Genomic DNA, 22,880 nt, shown 5'->3' with positions numbered 1-22,880 from the left:
GTTGTTTCCCTATTTGTAGGGGAATTATTGTCTTTATTGAAAGAGAAAGTTAATTTTAAAGCACAGTGTGGAGTTTGGAGTTGCTCAACGGGGCTACAGAAAATTGTTTGAGAACCACTGCTTTCGGTACACATTTTTACAGATATGATGTGTTCAGAACCAACTTCTGTTTTATGGGGCTGCAGGGAGCGTCTCAAAATCTGGCTTCCTCTTTATCATACTTAAAAAAAAAGAAATAAAAAAAAAGAAATAGTCTTTTCCTTTACCTTGTCTGAATATCTGAAATGAGTGCATGTTTGTGGGTGTGAAAGGTGGTGAGAGAGAGAAAAAGAGAGAGAGGGAGAGAGAGAGAGAAAGAGAGAGAGAGCGAGAGAGTCAGCACAAATAAATGGAACAGCAGAGTGAACAGACTGAAGCTGAGAAGTGGGAGGGTTGGACTTGAGGAGAGAAGTGTTGCCTGTCCTGGTGGAAGTGGACAATTTAGTCTCCAGTGTCCTTGAGACAGAGTACAGTCTTCATTCTTCTGGATAGCTGCTCATTTCAAACAGAAACAGGAGCCATCCTCTGGGAACTGACCCTCGTTCGGTGGGACAAGGTTTTTTTTTTTGACTCCAGGTTGATTTGTCACCATCAACACCAACAAGGATCCTGAAGGTACACCAGGCTCCACCAATATCAATCACTGCCCCTGAGGGAGGAATAAAACAAGAAGAACAAGGGAAGAAGGTGAGAAAGGTCAGACATCTACAAACAACAACAAGAAGAAAAAGTCTGAAATGGTTCCTTTGGGACGTGCTGGATTTATTGCTCTACTTTGAAGTCCAGAAGAAAAGTCAAGTAAATAAGGAACCCTCCGGTGAGAAAAGAAGGAATTTCCTTGGTAAAAGAAAACCCAGAGTGGATATGAGATAAGAAAATAAATAAAGGAAATTTAAACTGGTGCGGCGAGAGATGCTGTGATTCAACGTTACTTTGAAACCAAGTCTTATCACATCAAGTATACAGAGAGGAGACAGACATTACAGGGAAGATTTGGACAACGGGACAGTACTTTTCTTAGGGGATAGTAAAAGAATAATTGGGAACTATTTTTTTTCAATAAAAAATATTAATTATTCTGGAACAAAAACTTAATATAGCTCTTCTACAGTTTGGAAAAATAAGTAAAAAAGAAAAAAGTTAAAAAAAATAAAGCAAAGCGTCAAACTCAATCAAAATGCAGAAGTGAAGAGTCAAAAGAATTGAAAAATTGCTGAGGACCAAAAGGAGAAAAATCCGAAAAGTACTATAACAAAGACATGGACTAAGGGATTAACAAGGAAACACGAGAAAAAGGACCAAACAAAGGGAAGACACAGGGATCAAGTGAAGCTCAGGTGTGACCATGAGGCTCCTGCACATTCTTGCAGCTCCCATCATCCTCCTCCTCTTCTCCTCTTCGGCGTCCTCCTCTGGCAGTGTGTCACCAGGTCGACTGGAGCGCTGGGTTCGTGGAGGCCTCCAGTCTCTGCAGTGGGAGCAGCTGGAACGCTGTCTCCGTATGTCCCAATCCTCTGAAGCCGAGTGCAGGCAGCTGGCCCACCTGCCTCCCTCTGCTGTGGCAGTTTATACCTCCGAACCATACAACGGCGCAGGTACAGTACAGAGGGGTGAGGAAAACAGAGGGAACAGCAGGAAACAACAGCAGCAACAGTGTTACAATTGGTACTTTTTTCTACAAAATAAACGAGATTTAAAGTCTTTATATTTTTAAACATAGTCACACAGCATTTTAGTCATCTGATTTAAGTTCATTTTTACCTTATATTATAACCTGGAAGTCAAATGTCCTCCAGCCCCTGGTCTGCGGATTGTTACTGGTCCATGGGTCATTTGCTGCTGGGCCACAGTGGGCGTTAGTGAAAGAGTTCATAATTTGAATCATTTAGAAAGAGTCATGTTATTTTCATTATTAACCATCATTCACCGGCATGGCAGTACTGGTCGACCGGTCGCTGTTGAGGACCACTGACTTACAGTATTAGTAGTTAGTTCATGTTCCCTTACGTTGTCGCTTCTCCCTAAATTCTTCAGGTAACACTGAAAAAGTCCTGGCCATCCTGCCCGACTCCTCAGGAGGCATGGTGAAATCCAAACTCAGGGGAGGTTATGATGTCAGTCAGGTCCTGAATAGAGACGGTACTCACAGACACCCACAGTCCTTTTCTGGCTCTGTGGCCCACGATGCTGTCCTAGTCCTGGACCCAAGCCCGGGGGAAAACTTTGGACACCCAGTCTTTCTCTTCTATGTGGATGTGAATGTGACAAAGAAGAGGTGTCTGCACATGAATGGCGTTTATTTGGGTGAGTCGGCATGGACACTACACACAGATTGACTGTCAGTGCAGGGAGAACACATTTTTTAATGGTAAAAAAGACAAAAGGTTAGAGTTGAGTCAATTCATTAAATTAAGGTTGAATTAAATTTTCTTTGTTTGTCGCAAATTTAAAAAAAATTGTCCCAGTGGACTTACAGTTTTATAATAAGAATAAAAGAAACTAAATATAATAAAGAAAAAAGGGAAGCTGAAAGTGAGTTTTTCAAAAAAAGGTTTTGAATAAAAAATAAATCAATGCTTAAGTAAAAAATGCCTGTCCTTTCCATATAATCTAATGAAATCTGAACTGAATTGGCCAGTTTGTAACTGAAACAGCAGTGATTAGCAATAGTCCTGAGTGGTTTCGATCAAGATTTAAATCGTCTTGAGTTTAAAACTCAGTAATCAATTAGAAGTATGCGTTTGAATGGAGGAATGTCATACGTTTTTCTTGAATATTAAACTCCTCATTTTTTTGGCAAACACTAAAGCCAGACGGAAGATCAAACTAAATGAAACCCAAATTGCTCTAATCGCTTCATCCTGCAAACACAATGTGTGAGAGCTGCTGACGCCACGCTGCGACAGAGGCTAGAACCAGATGTTGAGGTGAGAGCAGAAAGGTGTGAATTATTTACTCTACCCTCTGCTGGATCTCAAAGTGGAGACATTTTTTAATTTGGCCGTGAAGAGAAGAAAAATTGATAAGGAAAATAGGTGGTAGGTTCAAGAAAACATGGTCAACATTCTATAAGAAAAACAGAGACAGAAACCAAATTTAGAAATGTAGTTTAAAGTAAGATGTGAAATTGAGCAAGACTCTTGACTTTATGTAAAGATTTAATCGGTGGAAAACTGACTTAATAAGCTTGTTTCCAGCCCAGAAACTATAAACAAGAAATGGTGCAGAAACAATGTGCCCAAGAACCAAATAGTTATAGCAGGACTGAACAAAAACTGACTCTTCAAAGGAAGGTTCAATGAAGAATATGGTGGTTCTATAGTGTAACCGTCATCACGCCTGCCTTACATATCTGCCTTACACACAGAAGGGGTTGGGGTTCGAGTCCCAGAGGAACACCATAGTTGATGGCGCCTGTGTATTGGTATGCAATGTTCTGAGCAGTTTTACGTCATATACGAACCAATGATGGAGTGTCTTTGTCTCATCTTCAGGTGACGAGTGTTTGACCCTGGCTTTGAAAAGCCGCTGCCAGAACCAGCTGAAACGTTGGCAAGTGGGTTGGCTGCCAGGTGGGACACTGCGTGGCAGATCCATCACCGTTGGCAGGGCAGGCCGATTGGTTGAACGGGCCAGCGGAGGACTCTGTGTCATCCACTTTTTGCCACTAGTGGTCGGAGTAGGAGACAGCAACCTGACGCAGAAGCTCAGATGCGTTGGTGAGTGAGGGAGAAATTATTAAACCTAATTTAAAAAGTGAAGGATGAAGTCAGAAAACTAGACATTTTGCCACAAATTTTAAGGGGTATAAAAACTGTAAGCCAATAAACCTGACTCTAAGACTACAATTGTAAAAAAAAAAAAGCGACCTGAGCTGAGAAGCATTGTTCTACTTTTCCAAGTAGGAGGCTTTGTGAGTAAATATCATGTTCTGCCAAGACCACCCACACCTGCAGCCTCTGCGAGAAACTTGGGAGTATGAAGAAAAGCTCATGGGGAAAAAAAAGTTATCTTGCTGTTATGGCAACTGCAGAAAAAAAAACCCAACTGATGTTTGCTATAAATATACAGAGATTTAGATTTCCTGAACCCATAAAGACCAGATGAAGTCTTTGTGAGCAGCTCTCAGGATGGACCCTGAGAAACACCACACTTACATGTGTCAACACAGATGTGAGCAGCTATTACTGTGATCACGTTTAATTAGAGTTGCAGGCAACACCGAGGACACCTGAGCATTCCCTGTTCTATACTGGGGCTTCATTGGACTGTTATCCAGAACCAAGGAATTGTAGAGTTTGGGACACAAACTTGATTATTGTGAAAAAAAAAACTGATCAAATCGAATTAATACCGACTTGTTTGACTTGTAGTACCTGTATGGACTCCCCTCCCCATATATAGAAAATTATACTTTTGTTGCTCCTTGAATTTTGTCAATATATATGTCTGATTAAAAACAAAGATTTTTAAGCCTTAATATTGCAAAAAGGAAGTAAGGAGACCATGATCAGCCCAAAAAGTTTAATTTATCAAAATTGCCCGCAATCAAACCATGTCATAAAACATTCTCCTATGGAACCTTTAGTCCAAACTATAATTCCCACAACACACTTAGATTGTAACAAATCAAGATTCCTTTTAGAGTCACAATCCTTTCCTATGTGAACTTCTGACTGAGACACTCCCCTGACTCCAACCACAAATATATAATTCCCAAAATACCTAAATTATTCATCCATTATATATTTTAAGCTCTTCACACTTTCTCTGTGACACATCTCACATTGTTTCTTCACACTACTATTGCTCTACATTCAACAGATCATGGCGAATTTGCAACGTGTCCTCAGCTTCTGCCTATGGGCTCTCCCAGTTTGCCCATCTCCAGTTGTGAGCTGAACAAGAACACCAGACGCTGCCACCAGCAGCCTCTGGCCACTCACCTGTCCTGTCGTCTCTACCAGACCTGTGACCACGCCGTGCTCATCTCAGGTGGGGCCAGCAATCTTTTTCACGTGCCTTCAAATGTCTGAGGTCACTCCTGATGGTCATAATACCCGTGTGCAGGTGGTTGGCGGCAACAGATGACGTTTCAGCGTCACATTCACAACCTTCAGAGGTTCTACAGAATGCTACGGATCAACGGCTTCCACAAAGATCACATCAAGACCTTCTTTGCCAGTGGTGGACAGCTTCCTGGTAAGACCCTGGTAATAACTCACAGATGTATGTGTATATTAACAGCTGATGGGGTTTAAATAAAGCATTGAAGTGCACTGGAGCTATAAACTAGAGTAGACAACATTATTGCTACGGAAGAAACGTGCAGCAAAAATGCGAACATTTTTAAGCCTTGGGTGATTTGAAATATGAACAGACTATATTATTTGTATGAATTATTTTATTTGTAGAAAATCCAAGTTATTTAATCAGTTAAGAATTAGAAACTTTCTGTTTTCCTTTAAACAGGATTGTATTTTACTCAATTGACACCGTGCCATGTTGATAAAAAACACAAATAAATGAGTGAGGGTGATTAATATTATTACTGGACTACAATTTGGAAATCAAATGCTATCTTTATATACAATATAGACCAGTGGTTCTCAAACTGTGGTACGTCTACCACCAGTGGTACGCAGGAAAAATTCACATTTTCACATTTAGATTTTCAGTTGAATGCTGAAACATACCATGCACAATGAATACAACATTTAAACATAAACATCTTTCTAAACATCTCTCCTGTGGTGGAAGCTAACAGTGAAGGCCTCTGCTGCTATATTCTAATGTTGGTTATCATGGTGGTACTCAGAGAGTAGAAAAAGTTGGAGAACCACTGATATAGACTACACGATTGTAATAAATAAATACAATTCCATTTTCCTTCCATGCCATCACCACTGTACAGAAGACCTGGAGAATGTCCACCCTGCAACCGAGAAAGCAGCGATCCGTAACCACGTGTCATACATCTGCAGGAAGCAGCACTGTGCTGACACTTTGGTTCTCTACCTGAACTCACCCACACGCAATGATGGAACCATGCTGCTGTGGGACGCAAATCTTAATGGAATGGTAAAAAAACAAACAAACAAACAAACCAGCTGTACTCACTAACCAGCCATCAAGGACATTCACTGAGAATAGATAGGTTAGCAAGAAGAAGTTGGCGGTTGGATCAACTGTAGCCTGTATACGTCAAAGTCAGACCAGCGCTAAAATGCTAATGACTAAAATAAATGGACAGATATGCTAAGTAAACCAAACTGATAAGTATAAATACTGTAAGAAAAATTAAAGTATGTTTTGACTAAAGTTTTATGGGGAAATAGTTACCTTTCTATTAATGTACGGACCATCATACACTGACATCATCATCAGTCACCTCTTTTTCCAGGCTGATCTAAAGGAGAGATACTCCGTGAGTGAGCTGCTAACTGATCTGGCGGGCTGCAGGGCAACCCGTGTTTTGCTGTTTGTGGATCAAAGCTACAGCGGTGTTCTGTCTAAGAGGCTGAGGAGTTCTCAGAAACACCTGAATGTTGTCCTGATCCAGAAGCAGCCACAGCAGACCGACATCCAGCAGAACCAGAGAATGTCACCAGCCTCGGAAGACAACAGCTGGTCCTCGATCCGGCCTGCAGACTGTCTCCTGGACCACCTGGAGAAGGTAATTTAACCTAAGATCTTTTTTTAAATTTCTCTTCTTTACCTTTCATAATAGTTATCCAACCTTCCCTCACAGGATGGAGGTGTGACTAACCTGTTGGAGTCATGGGCAGGACTTCTAAATGTCACCTTGGCTGGTGCTCCCTGCAATGTCATACCTCCCCTGACTGATGGGGAGTTGAGGAAGGAGTATCAGGGCTGTCAGAACCTGCCAACAGCACTGTGGCATCAGAAACAGAGGCAGATCAGCTAAAGGGAAGAGAATGACCCAATCCCCAAATAAATGTACACATCCAAACAGCCGTAAGAGACACAGACATTTTTATCACACGCAGTAGTACGTTGGTGAAGGTCAAACACTGTCGCCATAGAAACAAGATTTCTGTTACAACAATGATCATTTTATCCTACTGATTGTGAGTCCGGCCGGGTGGGTCCAAAGCTAGTCTTTATGCTTTTTGTCTTTTGTCTTGCCCAATATATCAAAATATATCGTACAACGCAACATGATCAACCTCTGTGTTGTTAAGTTCCCTCAATGTAAAAAGCAGACATTTAAATTTTCATAAACTTCTTCCGACTTACAATCGTGTGACTACTGACATGACGACAAAAATGATTTTGCTTCCCAACTCTCTGCTCAGAGATCGTAATTGTAGTGGAGATACCTTATCCTAATGCTATTGTCCTGGACACCACATGGACACAGTCTGTTTGCATTTACATGTATGTTTGTGTATGTGTGGTGCGTGCATGTGTGTAAGAGAAAGAGTTCAGTGAGAGTCCAACCGCTCGTAAAGATTGTGCTGGGGTCACGGCTCCATCTCCTGGGCACTTCAATGTTTTTGGAGTTATTCGTCATCCTCCGTTCTAATCTTTGTGGACAGTTATCTTTAGTTCCTTTCGTACCACGTCTTTTGGTTTTATGACCACGACCAAAGCCAGGAGTGATTGTTTGTATTTTCGGAGACGCCAGTGTTCTTCTATGGGCTCCATGCAGCCCAGGTCAGTACCATCCACTAACTACATGTTCTAAGCAGGAGTGGCTGGATACAACTTTTTCATGTCCGATACCGATTCTGCAACTTTTCAGTATCTGCTAATACCAATATCAATCTGATGCCTTCTTTACTCCTCTAGCATGCCGCAGCCTACCGTTGCTGAGGTGATAGTGTCCCTGTTTACGGGAAAAGTTAAGTTGAGCATTTGGGCTTAGGTATCAGATCGGATGGTTTTTTTTGGACGTTTGATCCTAATATGGGACTGATACCAATCCTGAGCATCTGATCAAGCCATCTCCAGTTGATCTAAACATTAGTTGCTGAAGAAATGAAGGTGGAGCTACTTTGACTGTAAGCTCACTGATTGGTCATTTGATTAACAAATTGATTAGCAAATGAATGCTAGAAACTACAGTAGAAACTACAGGCATTTTAGAGACTTACATCTTATTGTGTTTGAAAGTTTGACCCATATACAAGGGTATTCTATGGATGTAGGAAAATAAATTGGTATTGTAGTTTAGTCCAAAAACTAGCGGTAGCTTTAGTGATACATATTCTAAACCAGTTTCCCTAACTTTTCTGGGGACCCATATTTTAAAAATCACAAACCTTTGCGACCCAAGTCAATAGACATTATTCGTAATCTCCTGGGCAACATGATGCGAGACGACCCAAAAAAAACCTCTTGCGACCCACCTGAGGGTCGCGACCCAGTCTTTGGGAAACAATGTTCTAAACTTGTGCGAGGTCTGCAGCTACAGCACCCAGTGTTTGTGTTTTTGTGTGTACATGACTCATGCCCATGTGTACAGAAATGAAGGTACTAGTACTTTAATTTTTGTTTGCTAGTCCTAAATGTGTACCACAGATAATTATAAAAGTGCAGTAAAACAAAATATATTGTAGGAGTATTTTAGTGTGAGTACTGTTATATGGTTGGTTATCACCAATGTCATTTTGCAATATGGCAATCAAGCAATCAATCAAGTGCTGCCACAACCAAGATCACCAGATCAGGTGTAAAAATGTGTCAAAAACTAAAGAGTCAACACCACCAACACTGAAATCAAATGAAATCCCCTTTTTATAGAAAAATAGTGAAAAGTGTGTACAGTACAGTATACATGAAGTGTTTTTGTTTTCTTATATTTCATGCTGAGAAAACAACCCACATCCACATCAAAAGTGTGTGTCTGTGTGTTTGCACATTACATTACACATGCCCGTAGTCAAAGTACCACACGCTCTGTACCTGTATATACCACAGTCATGTGTGTTTGTCAGACGTTCGCTGTTGTACTGATTTCCCAGTAGTAACGTGTTTTAAAGATGCTGAGAAGTGGATCGACGGCATTGACAAGCTGACCGTTTGTGTAACGGTCTGTACAGAACATTAGGTGTCAGTAAGCGGAGGAGTTCCCTGTTGCATGCAGTGTCCTGAAGTCTAACATCAATAAAATACTTGTTGAAAGCAGCTGGGCTTCAGATTTATTTTCTCAACCAGTTTTTTTTTCTCCCAGTGTTGCTGAAGGTTTCGGCAAAGATGAAGGTGCAGCTTCCAATGAGTTTTAATTAGGAACAGACTCAAAACAGGATTGAAGTGAATGGTTCTGGTGTTGTTATCAAGCACTTTCTCAGGAGTGACTCCAAAGAGCTGGCTCAGGGGAACCGTTTGTTTTAGTTGCAACATTTTTTTGTCAACATGAGTAAAAGGCCAATATAAACTGGGAGCCATCCAGTCTAACCCAACAGGAAGTCAGTCATATTTTTTTAAATATGTTTATGCTTGGATTTTTTTCATTTAAAAAATGAACAAGAAAAAGTGAAAAGACTATATATTGAAATTGGGCCTAGAAATTGTTTTTTCGTAATTAATTAGTAATTCCAATTGATTTATGACATTAGCGACCACTATACCTATTAAATACTTTTAGCATTTGTACCCTTCGCAGATAAATCAATCACCCCTAAGCCACGAATGGGCATAAAGACTGACTCAATTGTAAATAAAACGAAGAAGAAAATTAGATTTTCTTACATTTAGTGTTATACAAAACAAAGAAGTGTTTATTAATATTAAATGTATGAATAATCAAATCAACAGTACAAATAAATAGTGTAATCGTAGCACAGTCAATAACAGGGAAGACTAAAAAATCTAAAGATACTGTCACTGACACCAAGTTCTGTTGTTACATGTATCAAAAAGAAGAAAAAAAAAATCAAGAAAATGGTACTGGTACACCACCCTAAACACAATTAATAAAATCTTTTGGAACAACTAAGAGACGCAGCCCTTATGTTTGACTTCTATGTTTAACATCTGCGATTTTACGAACATGACCTCCGTCCTTACCTGACCATTTCAAACATAGAACTAAAATGAAACTGTTCACACATTTTTACGGGGTGTCAGAAGAACACAGCTGAGCTCTGAGGTGGGCCTCTGTGTATTTTGTACAGATTAAAACCCACAGTTTTCTCTCTTTTTTTTATGGCTCTCCTCACTGGCACATCTGTCTTTCTCTTGTCTCTCTGACCCTCAGGCTGTTCATATAGTGTTTCCACTAACACACTCAATGACTTTCAGCACATCCAGGATGTTTTCTCCTAAACAGAGAAACACAATCTGTTCCTAAAGACTCAGGTGGAGAATTAGAGCACGCCATCAGCTACTGCTGCGGACGAACTTTCACCCCTCACTTCTGTTTCAGTACAGCACTGCTTTTGTTTATTTAGTGAGCTATTTCTTTTTTAATACATACTCTGCTGCTAAGAATGTATCAAAGAAGATGGATGAATTATCAGATGCATTAATTTTATTTATTATTTTTTACAAGATGATGTTTTTCTACAAACCCCAGGTGCGTGGACCAGTACCAGTCCATAGGTCATTTGGGACCGGGCCGCAGTGGGACACAGTGAAAAAAATTGCTTATTCTCTTACTAATTTACTTCATTCAAAGAAAATCCAGAAAATCCAGTCTTATCAATTTACTTTCTTTCAACAAAACAGCTTGGCGGGCGGCATTTGGCCCCCAGGCCTTGAGTTTGACGTATGTTCTACATGGTTCTAACTTCTAACATAAGCACAACAGAAAATGAGGCGGGTATAGCTGCACCAGAGATATTTAATTTAAATTTAAATCAAATGTCAGTAATTTCAATGAAGTGAAAGACAAAAAAGGCATGGGATTTTTTTTGTATAGAAAAATATCAAATCGTGACACAAACAGAACTGACTGTGATTTCTATGTATTGTTGCACCTGTAATTTAAATGTAAATGTACTGAGTAAAAACTAATCTGGCATAATAAAGTGGCATCAATTGAACAAAAGTAAAAATTAGTTAAAAAAAGTCATAATTAATTTACATTATGGTATGAGGTAAAAACAATACAATAAATTCAGTCATAATTAGTCATTTTTGAGACTTGTCTAATGTACAGTGTATAGAGCCATTACTAGGTGCCACACGGTGAAAGAGTGGTTTGAGCTCTTGCCTACAGGAAGACAGTTTGACCCTTGGTGCCTGCTGGGACACAGTGGTCTTCCTGGAGTTTCAAGATTCTGTTTCTCCAAAACTGTGATTAGCTCCTGCTCCCCTGAAGTGCTAGCATAACATGGTACTTCATGATCAAGTGCCTTTTCTAGTCTGGACTTTTCCCATAAACACCATAACTTTGTTTATGAATTCCTTCTTTTTTCATTGACTTTATCACTCACTTTTGACTCTTGTATTTTCGCAGTAGTTTTCAACAACACTTTTTCCCCCTAGAAATGTAAATTTGTGAACATTTTTTATGCTCAGTTTTTTGCTTTATGTGTTTCTAATGTTGGCTTTGTTTTTGATGTTTCCATCCTAATGACTGCAAAAACGACTCTTTCCAATAACGGGAAATTGTTTCTTGCGCTTTACTCGTCTAATTCTTTCCCCATTTGTGATCGCTGTGTCCAAGAACAATGGATTTCACAACCTAAAAAGCTCTCATTTCTAACAGGTAATGATTACGTTCGGTGTTATATGGCTGAAATAAGAGGTTAGAAAGAACAACAAAGAGAAGGGAACATGTAGCAGCAGCCAGCAAATCTTAACTTTAATCAAAGCAGCCTTTGATTTTATTGCTTTCTGTTTTAGGAACAAAGTTGAAAGTCTTGAATGTTTGACTTTCAGAGAAAAGGAGCAAAAGGTCAAGATTTATAGATTTAGAGAAGAAATAAATAAATGGGAAAAGTCTTGAGGAGAAAGCTTTGAAAATAGATTGGCAGGAAAGACCAGTGGAGATATGAAAGATGTCAACTTTGGAATAAGATTTCAACAACGTTATTTGTCTTATGTTTTCCTTTAGTTATTGGGAGCTATACGGTTTCGACTGGTGGTCTAAACTGCCATCCTCAGGGTTTACTGTAGCCTTCATCTTCCACCAGGTCATTCTCTTGAATAGAGTATTTTAGCTACAGTACGGGGGCTCTCCACTTACAAAATAAACTAAAAGACATTATAACATAATTACACATACGAAGGTTTTGGCTTTAAAAATGTGGATTTTCCTTTTGAAATTGAGACAAGTGCATTTGCGAATGATCGCTAGTAGCTTTGTTTACCTGGACGAGATCATACACAGCATACTATTGGTTAATACAATGAGTACTCGGTGTCCTATTGGCTAATTGAGCATGGTCGTCTGTTCCTCACGCTGATTGGCTCAGCATCGTCCCTTGTCTGTCGGCCACTCTCTCGTTCACTGCTCTGCGTCGCCATTCTACAACTCTACTGTGCATATACTTGTGTGGACAGGCTAATACAGACTAGAGAGGGTTGATAACAGTGGGGGAGGTTTGTAAAGGGTAAATATGTACGTAAATAATATAATAACTATCTAGCCTCTACTTTGCATTTTTTTCGCGGTTACCAACTACCGCAATACAAGAGGGATCACTGTACATACTTCTTCAAATGTTACAAATGCTAATCTTTTCTAAATGACTTCTTCAGGTGTTTGTCCAAATCTCTTTCCTGGTTTATAGTTGTCCATGGTTTCAGAATGACTGACACTGATCAGGAGCAGTAAACACTGTAGTAAAAATAGAAAAATATTTTGATGCCAACTTCAAACTCAATTATTTAATTGTGGATCCGATGAAAACGGAGCCACTATAGCAGCTCAGACTTAAGTGCACTTTATTTTATTTTTTTGACGGAGATAATAAATTCTGGGATGTGCTGAACACCAGATTCATCTGTTGTTGCATCTGTAACACCCAAGAAAAACTTGGCTTCAACTGTAAAAGTCAGCTCCAGCAAACGTAGCCAGTTTGGGTTGTGGCTCATGTGATAAAACAGCAGGAAAAGAGCTGGATAAAGCCAACCTCTGAAGCCTTTATCTCCAAGTTCTGGACATTGTCCTGCTGCTATCTCAGACAATGACTCAGAAAATCTCCCACTTTGGCATAAGAGTGTTGACTACATTCTTGGGATATTTGCTAAAGTGAAAACAGCTCAAGGCTGCAGGAAAGCCTTTGAAAACAACAAATAAATCTTTTACTTCTGCCCTTTTTTCGCCAATAAACCAATGTTTTCACGTAAACGTAAACAGAGGTTGTCGGTTCATTGGCCTGACTCGTTCCGTACTCCAGAACAAACAACATAAAAATAAGAACGTTGTAAAATTATGGAACGAGCAGAACTGGAGCTACCACAAGAAAAAAGACTTTTAAGAGACTCCGCGGAGCAATGTTTGTTGTTTTCACCGACATCTAAACAGATGTCGGTGAAAACACACATGAGCAAAGATCTTTAATCCAACCGCAGGTTAGCACACGCATTTTCACACATGAACTCTCTCAGAGTACATCAGCTGGGCACGGGTAGTTAAAGTAGAAGCATGTTGCCACCCGTGGACAGGATGGGTCCCCCCCGTCCCCCGTCCCACCACAGATTCACTTTGAGGTACACGCCGTGTGTATTCTGACACTGTGGTTTAGGTGGACCTGACTCGTGTTTACATCACAGTGTCAATCAAAAGATGAATGGTCTTCAGATTGTGTTTCCCACACATGCCTGCAGGGGGGGGCATACTGAGTAATGCAGGCAGTTGAGGGTGGACGTCAAGCGTGCTGTCAAGGACTATTTACTGGTGTGTGTGTGTGTGTATCCTGAGTGTGTGTGAGAAAGGAAGTCACAGCTCCTATATCAAAAGGTTCCATGCATCAGCAGTTACGTGACAGCTCCACTGTGTGCGTTGAGCGGTGAAGTGCGTCGGCCCATCATCCTCTGGGCCAGAGATAGATGTCAGGAAGCGCATATGAAAACACATTTAGGGGTTTCCAACATCTGATAACAAATTTGTGAGCACTCAAGACGGAGGTCACTCTGTATCACAGGGCAGAGGTGTTTGTCTTTCAAATGGAAAAACGGGGGTGGACTGCCAGGCTGTGCTAGCTTACATGCTATTGTAGTGTGCAGTATTAGAGTTGTTCTACGTGTAAGTGGGAATATTAGAGAAAATACTACGACTAAGTGCAAGTGTGAAAGTGAATGGATGGGAACAGAGAAAATGTGGTGACCAATAAGGAGATTGTGTCCTAACAGTAGATCGCAAACGGAGTGCTGGTGGATGATAAAAAATAAAACAAAACATATAACTCTACAGCAGTGTTTTGATTTTGGATTCACCTTTCGTCATTCAGGATGGAATACCTCACTGATGGAAAATAGGAATAGGACGAAACTCTTGCGACCCACCTGAGGGTCGCGACCCAGTCTTTGGGAAACAATGCTTTATAGTGTGTAGAGGTGACCGTATGTTGTAAGAATTGAATCATACTGTGCCATAGAACTACATTCATTTAATCAGTCATTTAAACATATAATGTACAGTATATAGAAAGTATGTTCAGCTAATATGAGTTAATATATAATGGTTTTAATGTAGTTTTAGTAATATATATATACTATATTTATGTATGTGTATGTATACTTATGTATATATGTACATATGGTAAATACATTTATACCAATATAAATGTAAACATATATGGGTGCCTGTGTAGAGAGTAAAACAGATACAGAGAAACACTTCCAAACGGTCTGACATGTTACTCAGGGTAAAAGAACTCTGAATGAACTTGTCCATGAATTATTAAGGTGCAAATTTAGGACATATCTGATTTAAAGACACACACGCAGGGATTTAAGTGGTCGTCGCTCAAACAGGATGTTGGTAATTCTTTGGTTTTTTTTTTTCTGGTTTGTTCTCCACGAATTGAACTCATGTTTAACCATTGAGTGAATAAAAATTATTTATAATTATATAATATCTCGTCTCTGTACAAACTGTGGAGTGTCTCCTTTTAGAGCTCTAGCTCAGTCTCCTCTCTGCCTAATGTCCTCACCAGTGCGGACTGTGGACGTCTGCCTTTTCAATATTTGATGGAAAACCTCGGTCACAGGTGAAAATCTCTCTCTCTAGAGACAGACAGACTGACTTCAGAGGAGGAAAACAAACTGAGTGCAAAACTGACTGCTGACACCTGCTTTATTCTATATATATTCTTATTATGACATATGACAGTCACATTTGTAATATTTTCCTATATATCTTTTTGTGTGTAGATATAAATTCAGGTCATATTTTTTCTTATATTTATGGTCTTCAAGATCATTTCAGGGTAAAATAATAATTGTAATTCTATTTATTTTAAATTTTAAATTAAATTAATTTAATTTAAGTAATTATTTTCATTGGTTTCGTGTATGAACTTGTACCAGTTTAAAACGTTTAAATAAGCAGTCATCCATTTTATATTGATTCCTATGGGCAAACGATCTCCCGGAATCAATTAAGTGCGAATTCCGAGGTCAAACTGTATTTTCTCTTGAAGAAACACACTTCAATAAATGTTATTGCTGGTTGCTAGAGCTGGGAGTGCTAATTTGATGGTGTTATTTAATCCGTTTCAGAGTCTTCCATATAAAGCCAACCAAAAGCTCTAATCCTGCAACAATAGTCCATCTGCTGCTGCTATTGGAAATACAAGAAAAGCGAGTTTTGTTTATATTGAATTGATATCCATTTAGGTATTGATTAAATATCACTGAGAAGAAGATTTTTTCCAAAAGGAATATCATGTTGGTTAACAACACTTAACTTCCTCTTTATGTAGCATTGACTACTAACTAAGTTAGCTAAATATAGCTAATTAAAAATTGCCTCAAAATGGACTTTCTTAATATTTTGCTGTTAATTAGTGAAATATATATACTGTACGGAACTGTGAACTTTGCCTTTCAACAGAGCTGATGTGACCCTCACGTTGACCTTTGCTGTCATGGAACAAACAGGAATATAATCCACTGTGTGAAGAGACAGAATAAAAAGTGGGCTGACAAATGCAGCAGTAATGAGCAGCACATGGTGCTCCAATCCTGATGCGTCTCAGTGTCAGCGATGGTTCAAATCCTTTCAAGTCTTTCTTTTCCTAAAATCCCTCCAACAGATAAATGACCCCCCACATCTGTTTCTATGACTTTTCGCTGCCCTATCATCACACATCACCTCATATCCTCCAATCAGCTTCCCCTTTAATCTCTCCATCCTTCCCTTTGTGCCTGCTCCAATACTGTTTCCCCTTCACGTTGTCTTTTATCTCTTTATCCACAATTGTTTTTTTTGGTTCAGATCCCTGATTACGATCCCTGTATTGTACACCAGACCACTCTCAGTAATAAAGTGACAAATTAAAACCTTCAGTCTGATTCTGTATTTATCCTTCTTTATGTCTACTGAACAAACACAGGCACAGGATCAGATGAAGGCTGGAGTCTTCCAGCTTCTTTTTATTCCTTCACTATACGGCTAGGATTATGAGATTTATTATATTTCAAGATTGAGATAAAATTAAACCTAACCTTAAGGTCAGCCAAATAAATAATTGAAGAGAAAAAAAAAAAAAACCTTTTTACTAGCCAGAACTACATAATTATGTTGTGTCAATATATACAAGCGCAGAGAAAAACTGTGAAGCTACAAAATATATTGGTCCTAGATTGCCAAGGTTTTACTACCATTTTTGTACTTAGTGTAATGAACACTTGGTGGTGACCATAACAACATTGTCGAGACATATGCTTCAACTATTGTTATTACCCCTGTTAATAATCATTCCTATTAGTAAAACTAACTGTTGACTCGTCTGCATGTTTCTGTTGAAATAACAAAGACATTTTTATCCAGTAATTTCACGCGAGCGCTCTCCAAACCACATCCAGACGTCAGACTCCACAATCCTTTCGACATTACTGAGGAATTATTTGACAAATGCTTCACATTTGTGTTGCATGTTAGCTACACTGTCTTTTTTTTGTCTGTATTTTTTTTTTTTTTGTCCAATGTCCCTCACACAAGTGTGGGCATATGTGAATATAAATGTTACATGACTAGATTCATCCTGCACTATATAATGCATGCTGCCCCAGGTCACAGGTAGTAGACAAGTCATTTACAGTGATTTCTGTGAACCTACTGCAGTCGACATCTGTTGTCATGGAAAGATGTTCTTTTGGCATTAATGCTACAAAAAATGTAAAAGACTCCTGAGAAATAAAGCGAGTTGAACAACAGGTAGGTTTTGGGTACCATTAATTATACACTTTATATAAAAAAAAGTCCAGCAGTCATGTCTGAGCCAGCTTTGAATCACCCATAGCTTCCTGTAAAGTCATATAGACGACCGGCTAAATATGCTTGTCTTTAAAAACATAAATGTATAAAACATTTAAAATATTCTACAAGAAATAAACCTATTATCTGGTAATAAAAATTAACCTCTGGTGGATTTTCACTCCACACTCTCCAGCCCCAAACCCATTTCAGGCTCTGGCCATTATGGTGTCCTCAACGAGATAATGCTTTAGCGCCCCCTAGAGGAAGTGGGAGTAATTGTGTTTTTTTTTTCTTTTGAGGAGCTGCAGGTATAGCATCAACCTAAATCTAATCTTATCTACCTATCTTACTAATCTTTGTGGAGAATAAACTGTTATAAACAATAGAAATATTCTATGTATACAACACATATTTTATGCAGTTATCATTATTATACTTGTTTATTAGTCTAAAGAAATACAACAATATCTTTCCCTTGGCCTGTTATGAAGTTGTTGTACAATCTTTGACCTGCGGGGGCAGAAGCCCACTGCAGTCACATTTCCTGATGTCACACCCACTTTGACAACCTCCCCTCCGTCTCCCTCCTCCACGTGACATCTGTCACTTCAACAGCACTGTGAGCATCGCCTTAAAGTCTGAGCAGCGACGTCAGGGACAGACCATCGGTCTGGTGAATTTTTCCAGTCGGAACGCGGAACACCACAAGAAGAAAAATCTCCTTCACCAGCTCAGTTCCACTGGTTTACTTCCGTCATTCCACTCTAGAAAACATCTGTTGCTGATAGAGCTTGGTTGACGAGCCTCTCATACCAAATGTTGAAAATGATACGAATACAGATGGAGAGGAAAAAAAAGGGGGCACAAGAGGAACAAACAACAACATCGACACGAAAATTCTTAAGTGTTTCCTAGAATCTTCACATCAAAAGAGGGTAGCTTAGACAGCTGGCCAAAGAAATGGACCCCTGATCCTTTAATCCCGAGCATCAGGATTTTGAGGCTCCATAAAATTCAGCAAATTGACTGGAGCCCACAGCCATGTGTGTAAGGAACATGTGACAGCACTGGAGTAAATACACCAAAACAACAAATAAATATACAGAGTGGGGGTCATCTCACTGTTATTTTGGAACTTCGGAACCTGGGTTATTTTGGCCACAATTAGTTTAACAGGAACCTGGGTTATTTTGGCCACAATTAGTAACATTAGAAGCGTTTGAAGAATTTATTGTGAAAATATTAATAACTGAAAATAGACTGCTCTCTATTTGACAAACATTGGCATTTTTGGTCATAACTACGGCATGTATTATAGGAAAATTATCTCGATCTGATTGGTCAGAAAAAAACAAACAAATGTAGCCCACTGATATAATACCTGAACCCAAATGCTCAACTTTACTTTGCACGAAATGCCGTAAACAGAGACACTATCGCTTCAGCAATGATGGAAGCCCACGGAATGCTGGAGGAGAAGAGAAGGTATCGGACTGATATTGGTATTGACAGATACTCCAAGTTGTAGTATCTGACATGAAAAGGTTGTATGGAGCCATCACCAATTTTAATATTCTATCTTAAAAATGTTAAAAAGTTGATGTATGAAATACATTTATAAATAAAAAACAAATCCCCTACATACTCCCTGGTGTGGTTTTGATTCTTTGCGGACATGCATGACTAAAAACTATTCACTAACTCAACAAAATGCTACTTTTGTTAATCAATGTTGCAGGATGTTTGTTGGAACACATGTTGTTGAGCCGTTAACAGTATTTTAAATAAATAGAGGAGGCGTCCTCCTTTTTATTAAAGGGCCTTAAAGACTCGAGAGTCTCAATAAAGAGGTGTCGTTGGATAATGGAAAACACTCATTTGTTAGGAGCCATGCTTGCTAACAGTGTAATCCAAACAACCACGCGAGCGGCGCTCGTATTTCCTGAAAATGACTTACATCAGCACTCAGTCAGTCCGTTAGCAGCCGTCAGCGTCAGGGTCAGTGCTCATCAGAAGCAGCGTGCATGTGGCTGCCATATGTGGGGACAAACGTAACAGCACATCACCGATGGGCCTGAAAACAAGAGCACTGGTCCGTGATCCTGATCTGACAGTGTAATGAAAAGAACTAAGTACAGTTAGAAAAAAAAGAAAGAACTGTGAGCAGCTGTAGGGTTTGAATCCCTTTCATGTTTGGATGAAACACATGGACAATTTCAAAACCATACCAGGAATTCACATAAGCTGTTGTGACTCACATCTCACACGTTTTGATTACGTAGGTGTAGAATTAAAAAGCTCATGTTTGCTCCAGCTGATGATGTAGACGCACATGTCGAGAAAACACAAGTCTCCAATTTCCTGTGGTGAATCAGTATCAGGGTTATTTTACATCCAAATACAGGATGGAGCAAACGATGGAGCCACCAATAGCTGCTGAGTAATCTTGGTAATAAATTAGACTTAGGGAATATCTTTGCAATAAACCTCGAAGAAATCAAACATTTACCAGAGTCACTCAGAGCGCCTGATAAAACGTCTTAGGTTAAATTAATCCAAGCTTCTGGATTTAATCTGCTCCAAGAAGTATTTCAATCTAAATCAATTTTTGACGTAAGTCGGAACACATCCACGCTAACACAGTGGTAACATAATCTAAGACATAAAAACTAAAGTCTGACTTACGATAACTAGTTCCCCAAATAGTTTTATTAAATAGTTTTAGAGTTTTATTGCCGGATGTTGGAATGATGGAAAAACTTCGACTTTCTGAATACTTTAATGGGAGAAGGGAAGGTGATCGCAAATACCATAGGTCTAGGAATTTGTAACATGACATGTCGTTATTGTCATTAAACTAAAAAAACTAAACACAAAGTATTATTAAAGCAGTACTTCTCAAATAGTGGGGCGGGCCCCTCTTGGGGGGGGGCGGTGAGGGGCCGGGACATACTGTAAGTGGACCACTGCTGTAGTGCTTAAATGATAACAAGCCTCTAGTCACTAGGTGGCAGCAACTTATACAGTGGTTTGTACAGATAAAAATATACGTTTTCAGGTTCTCAGTAGTATTTCAATTCGTGAGGGTGTGGGTCGGAGGGGTGTGTGAAAACATTTCTGTCCTCAAGGGGGGGTATAATTGAGAACCACTGGATTAAAGCAGTGCTGAACCTAAAACCTCTTTTTAGTAGCTTTACCACATGTAGACCAGTAATGTGTCCAATCGTTGGCTGTTTAGGTACACAAGAGGTCCAACAGCATCCCATGTTGTGCATTTCTAGATAACATACCACGTGGCAATGATCGCCAGGTTTTCTGAAAGAAAGCAGTGTGCTATAAAATCTTCCAAATGATTCATGGCAAAATGGTCTCAAAATTCAAACCTTGGGAACCTGTAGTCAACCAGTTGAGTTCATACTGTATGTTCTTTGGCTTTGTGCTGTCAATTAATTAATGTCGTGTGACAAAGGAAATGACATAAACTGTAAAACCAGTGATTGACGTGTCCAATTGTGGTCTTAGCCACAACAAACTATTATCCAGTATTTCCCTAATCGCTGCATTGCATCAACGTTGACTGGAGCTAATCACGGCTGACACCGAGGGAAAACTAAAGTCCCACCTGGACAGATGAACTCAGCACTGCCCCCTAGATTGTGCATTGCTTAACAACCATGCTAAACATAAGGCACGCGTGTGAGTGTTTGGGCAGCGCTAATGATGTACCCAAAGGGAGCGTAGAGTGTGAAAGAGGCCGAGCAGCGTTCAGACAGTGAGCCATTAACAGGCAGTCAGAGAACAGGACATGAAAGAGCTGTAGATTTTAATGGAGTTAAAACAGCCGACATGTTACACAGATGGCGTTGGTTTAGGAATAACATAAAACCTTCACCTTAACATCCTCCTCTACATCCTCTACTGACTCTCAGTAAAAGAAGGTGAAACTTTACGCCCACCTGCGAGTCATATTTCTTGGATTTACCGCTTTAACCCTTTGATGCACAACATGGGTCAAAAGTGACCAATTTTCATTTCCTATGTTATATGATGCATGACTTAGTGTTTCTATGCTATATCTTTAAAATCATTGTATAGTAGCATTAAATAATCTGAATATTAAGTTAATATACTTTTTTTTGGCTTATGAAAATTATCCTGTTTGTTCAGTCTTTTCTTACTCTATGAACTAGCGTTGTTTTTGTATGCCTACATCAAGTTCACACACGTCAGAAACGGTGGGCAAAATAACTATGTACTGTATCAACAGTGAAGCTAATCTTCGTGTGTCTTTCTTCAATTCCTGCATGTATATCAGCTCTGTGTTCAACTAAACAGGCTCAGGTTTCACACCGAGTAGGTAAATTGAAACTAGAACATCATTGTGTTTCTTTACATATATTTGTGGCTCAAAAAGGTTGGGAAATACTGGCCTATCAGCATAAGTGACAAAACACCCCTTGACCCTTTTCCAGCTGTTTGATGTTCAACAGGTTGATAATCAGCTGGATCGGCTTTAAAGGAATACTTCGTGTGAGTATGTGTTTGCTGATTAAATGTTTCTCCTGCTGCTTAATTACAGAGAGAAAGCTCATAATCATCACCAGTCGTCTCATACCTGCTGTTTCTTTGGACAGTGTGTGTGTGTGTGTGTGTGTGTGTGTGATCAAATGGACATTGTGTAAATGGATTTTTTATTGGGGTTTCGGAGCAAATTATAAGCAGAGTTACTTCAAACGGCACACACACACACACACACATCTGGACTTGAGTGTCTGGACCAGTTGCTGCATTATTCAAAAAGCTTTAGTTATGATTTATTTACTGTGTGTGTGTGCGTTGTGTGTTAAGGGCAAAGAAAGTGCAAGTGTGGCTAAGGCTGGAATCCAGGAGTCATTTATTTAAAAAGATGTGCTTGAAATTATACACAAATACTACGTGCCATCTTTGGCTATTTAAATAAACCATGAATAAAACAGTTCATGGCCTACACTGTATGTGTATACCAGATTTTGACCAATGGAAATCAGTGCTGTCCATATTTCCCCCGTGGGGTAATGCACTCTAGACAACCTTTTTTTTTTTAATGTTTCACTAAGGACATAAATGAATCTCCTCCGGTACGAACCGACTTTAATTTACTGCTCACTCAAACCTGTTCTGTATTAGATCATTTTGATCTGTACATCAGTATATCCAGGCAACATATTTATAGAGAGTTTATAGAGCTTGAACTAAATGTTTTTCAATTTATAAAATTTAAATGTTGGGAAAATGGTCTCCTGATGTGAAGGTAAAAGGATGATGTGTGTCTACTTGATTTCTGTCTTTTGCTTACTGTGCCACAAAAACTTTGGAACATTTTTTTACAAGTTATCCTGCCAAAAACAGTAAAAAATGCCAGTCAAAAAATACCTTTTGATATTTTTGGTTTTGGGATAAGGACTCTCCTTCCTCCTCCCCTTCCTTCTCCCTTTGCCAGCAGCTTCCTAAAGGCAAA

The 22,880-nt window shown here is 39.3% G+C and overlaps 2 protein-coding genes across 5 annotated transcripts in view; one reads left to right on the top strand and one right to left on the bottom strand.

Annotated features, from left to right (window-relative positions):
* Positions 1 to 22,880, bottom strand: part of phf11 (PHD finger protein 11) — a 959,893-nt gene that overhangs the window by 161,941 nt on the left and 775,072 nt on the right. The window lies entirely within an intron of this gene.
* On the top strand, positions 166 to 9,192 carry LOC103391765 (uncharacterized). Its single transcript, XM_008328164.3, has 8 exons — positions 166 to 1,634; positions 2,074 to 2,343; positions 3,534 to 3,758; positions 4,864 to 5,034; positions 5,110 to 5,241; positions 5,954 to 6,120; positions 6,443 to 6,715; positions 6,791 to 9,192. The coding sequence occupies exons 1-8, from the start codon at positions 1,385 to 1,387 to the stop codon at positions 6,965 to 6,967; spliced, it is 1,665 nt and encodes a 554-aa protein (XP_008326386.1). The 5' UTR covers positions 166 to 1,384; the 3' UTR covers positions 6,968 to 9,192.

This window comes from Cynoglossus semilaevis, chromosome 16 (genome assembly GCF_000523025.1).
Source record: "Cynoglossus semilaevis isolate Cse_v1.0 chromosome 16, Cse_v1.0, whole genome shotgun sequence".
Lineage (NCBI taxonomy): Eukaryota > Metazoa > Chordata > Actinopteri > Pleuronectiformes > Cynoglossidae > Cynoglossus > Cynoglossus semilaevis.
Note: the sequence above shows the minus strand (reverse complement) of the source record. Positions and strands in the feature narration are given on the sequence as shown.

Coding starts and splice junctions, on each gene's coding strand:
- LOC103391765 (XM_008328164.3), top strand. CDS start 1,385: ATGAGGCTCCTGCACATTCTTGCAGCTCCCATCATCCTCCTCCTCTTC. Junction 5,242..5,953: donor CAGTGGTGGACAGCTTCCTG/GTAAGACCCTGG, acceptor ACCACTGTACAG/AAGACCTGGAGAATGTCCAC. Junction 6,716..6,790: donor TCCTGGACCACCTGGAGAAG/GTAATTTAACCT, acceptor CTTCCCTCACAG/GATGGAGGTGTGACTAACCT.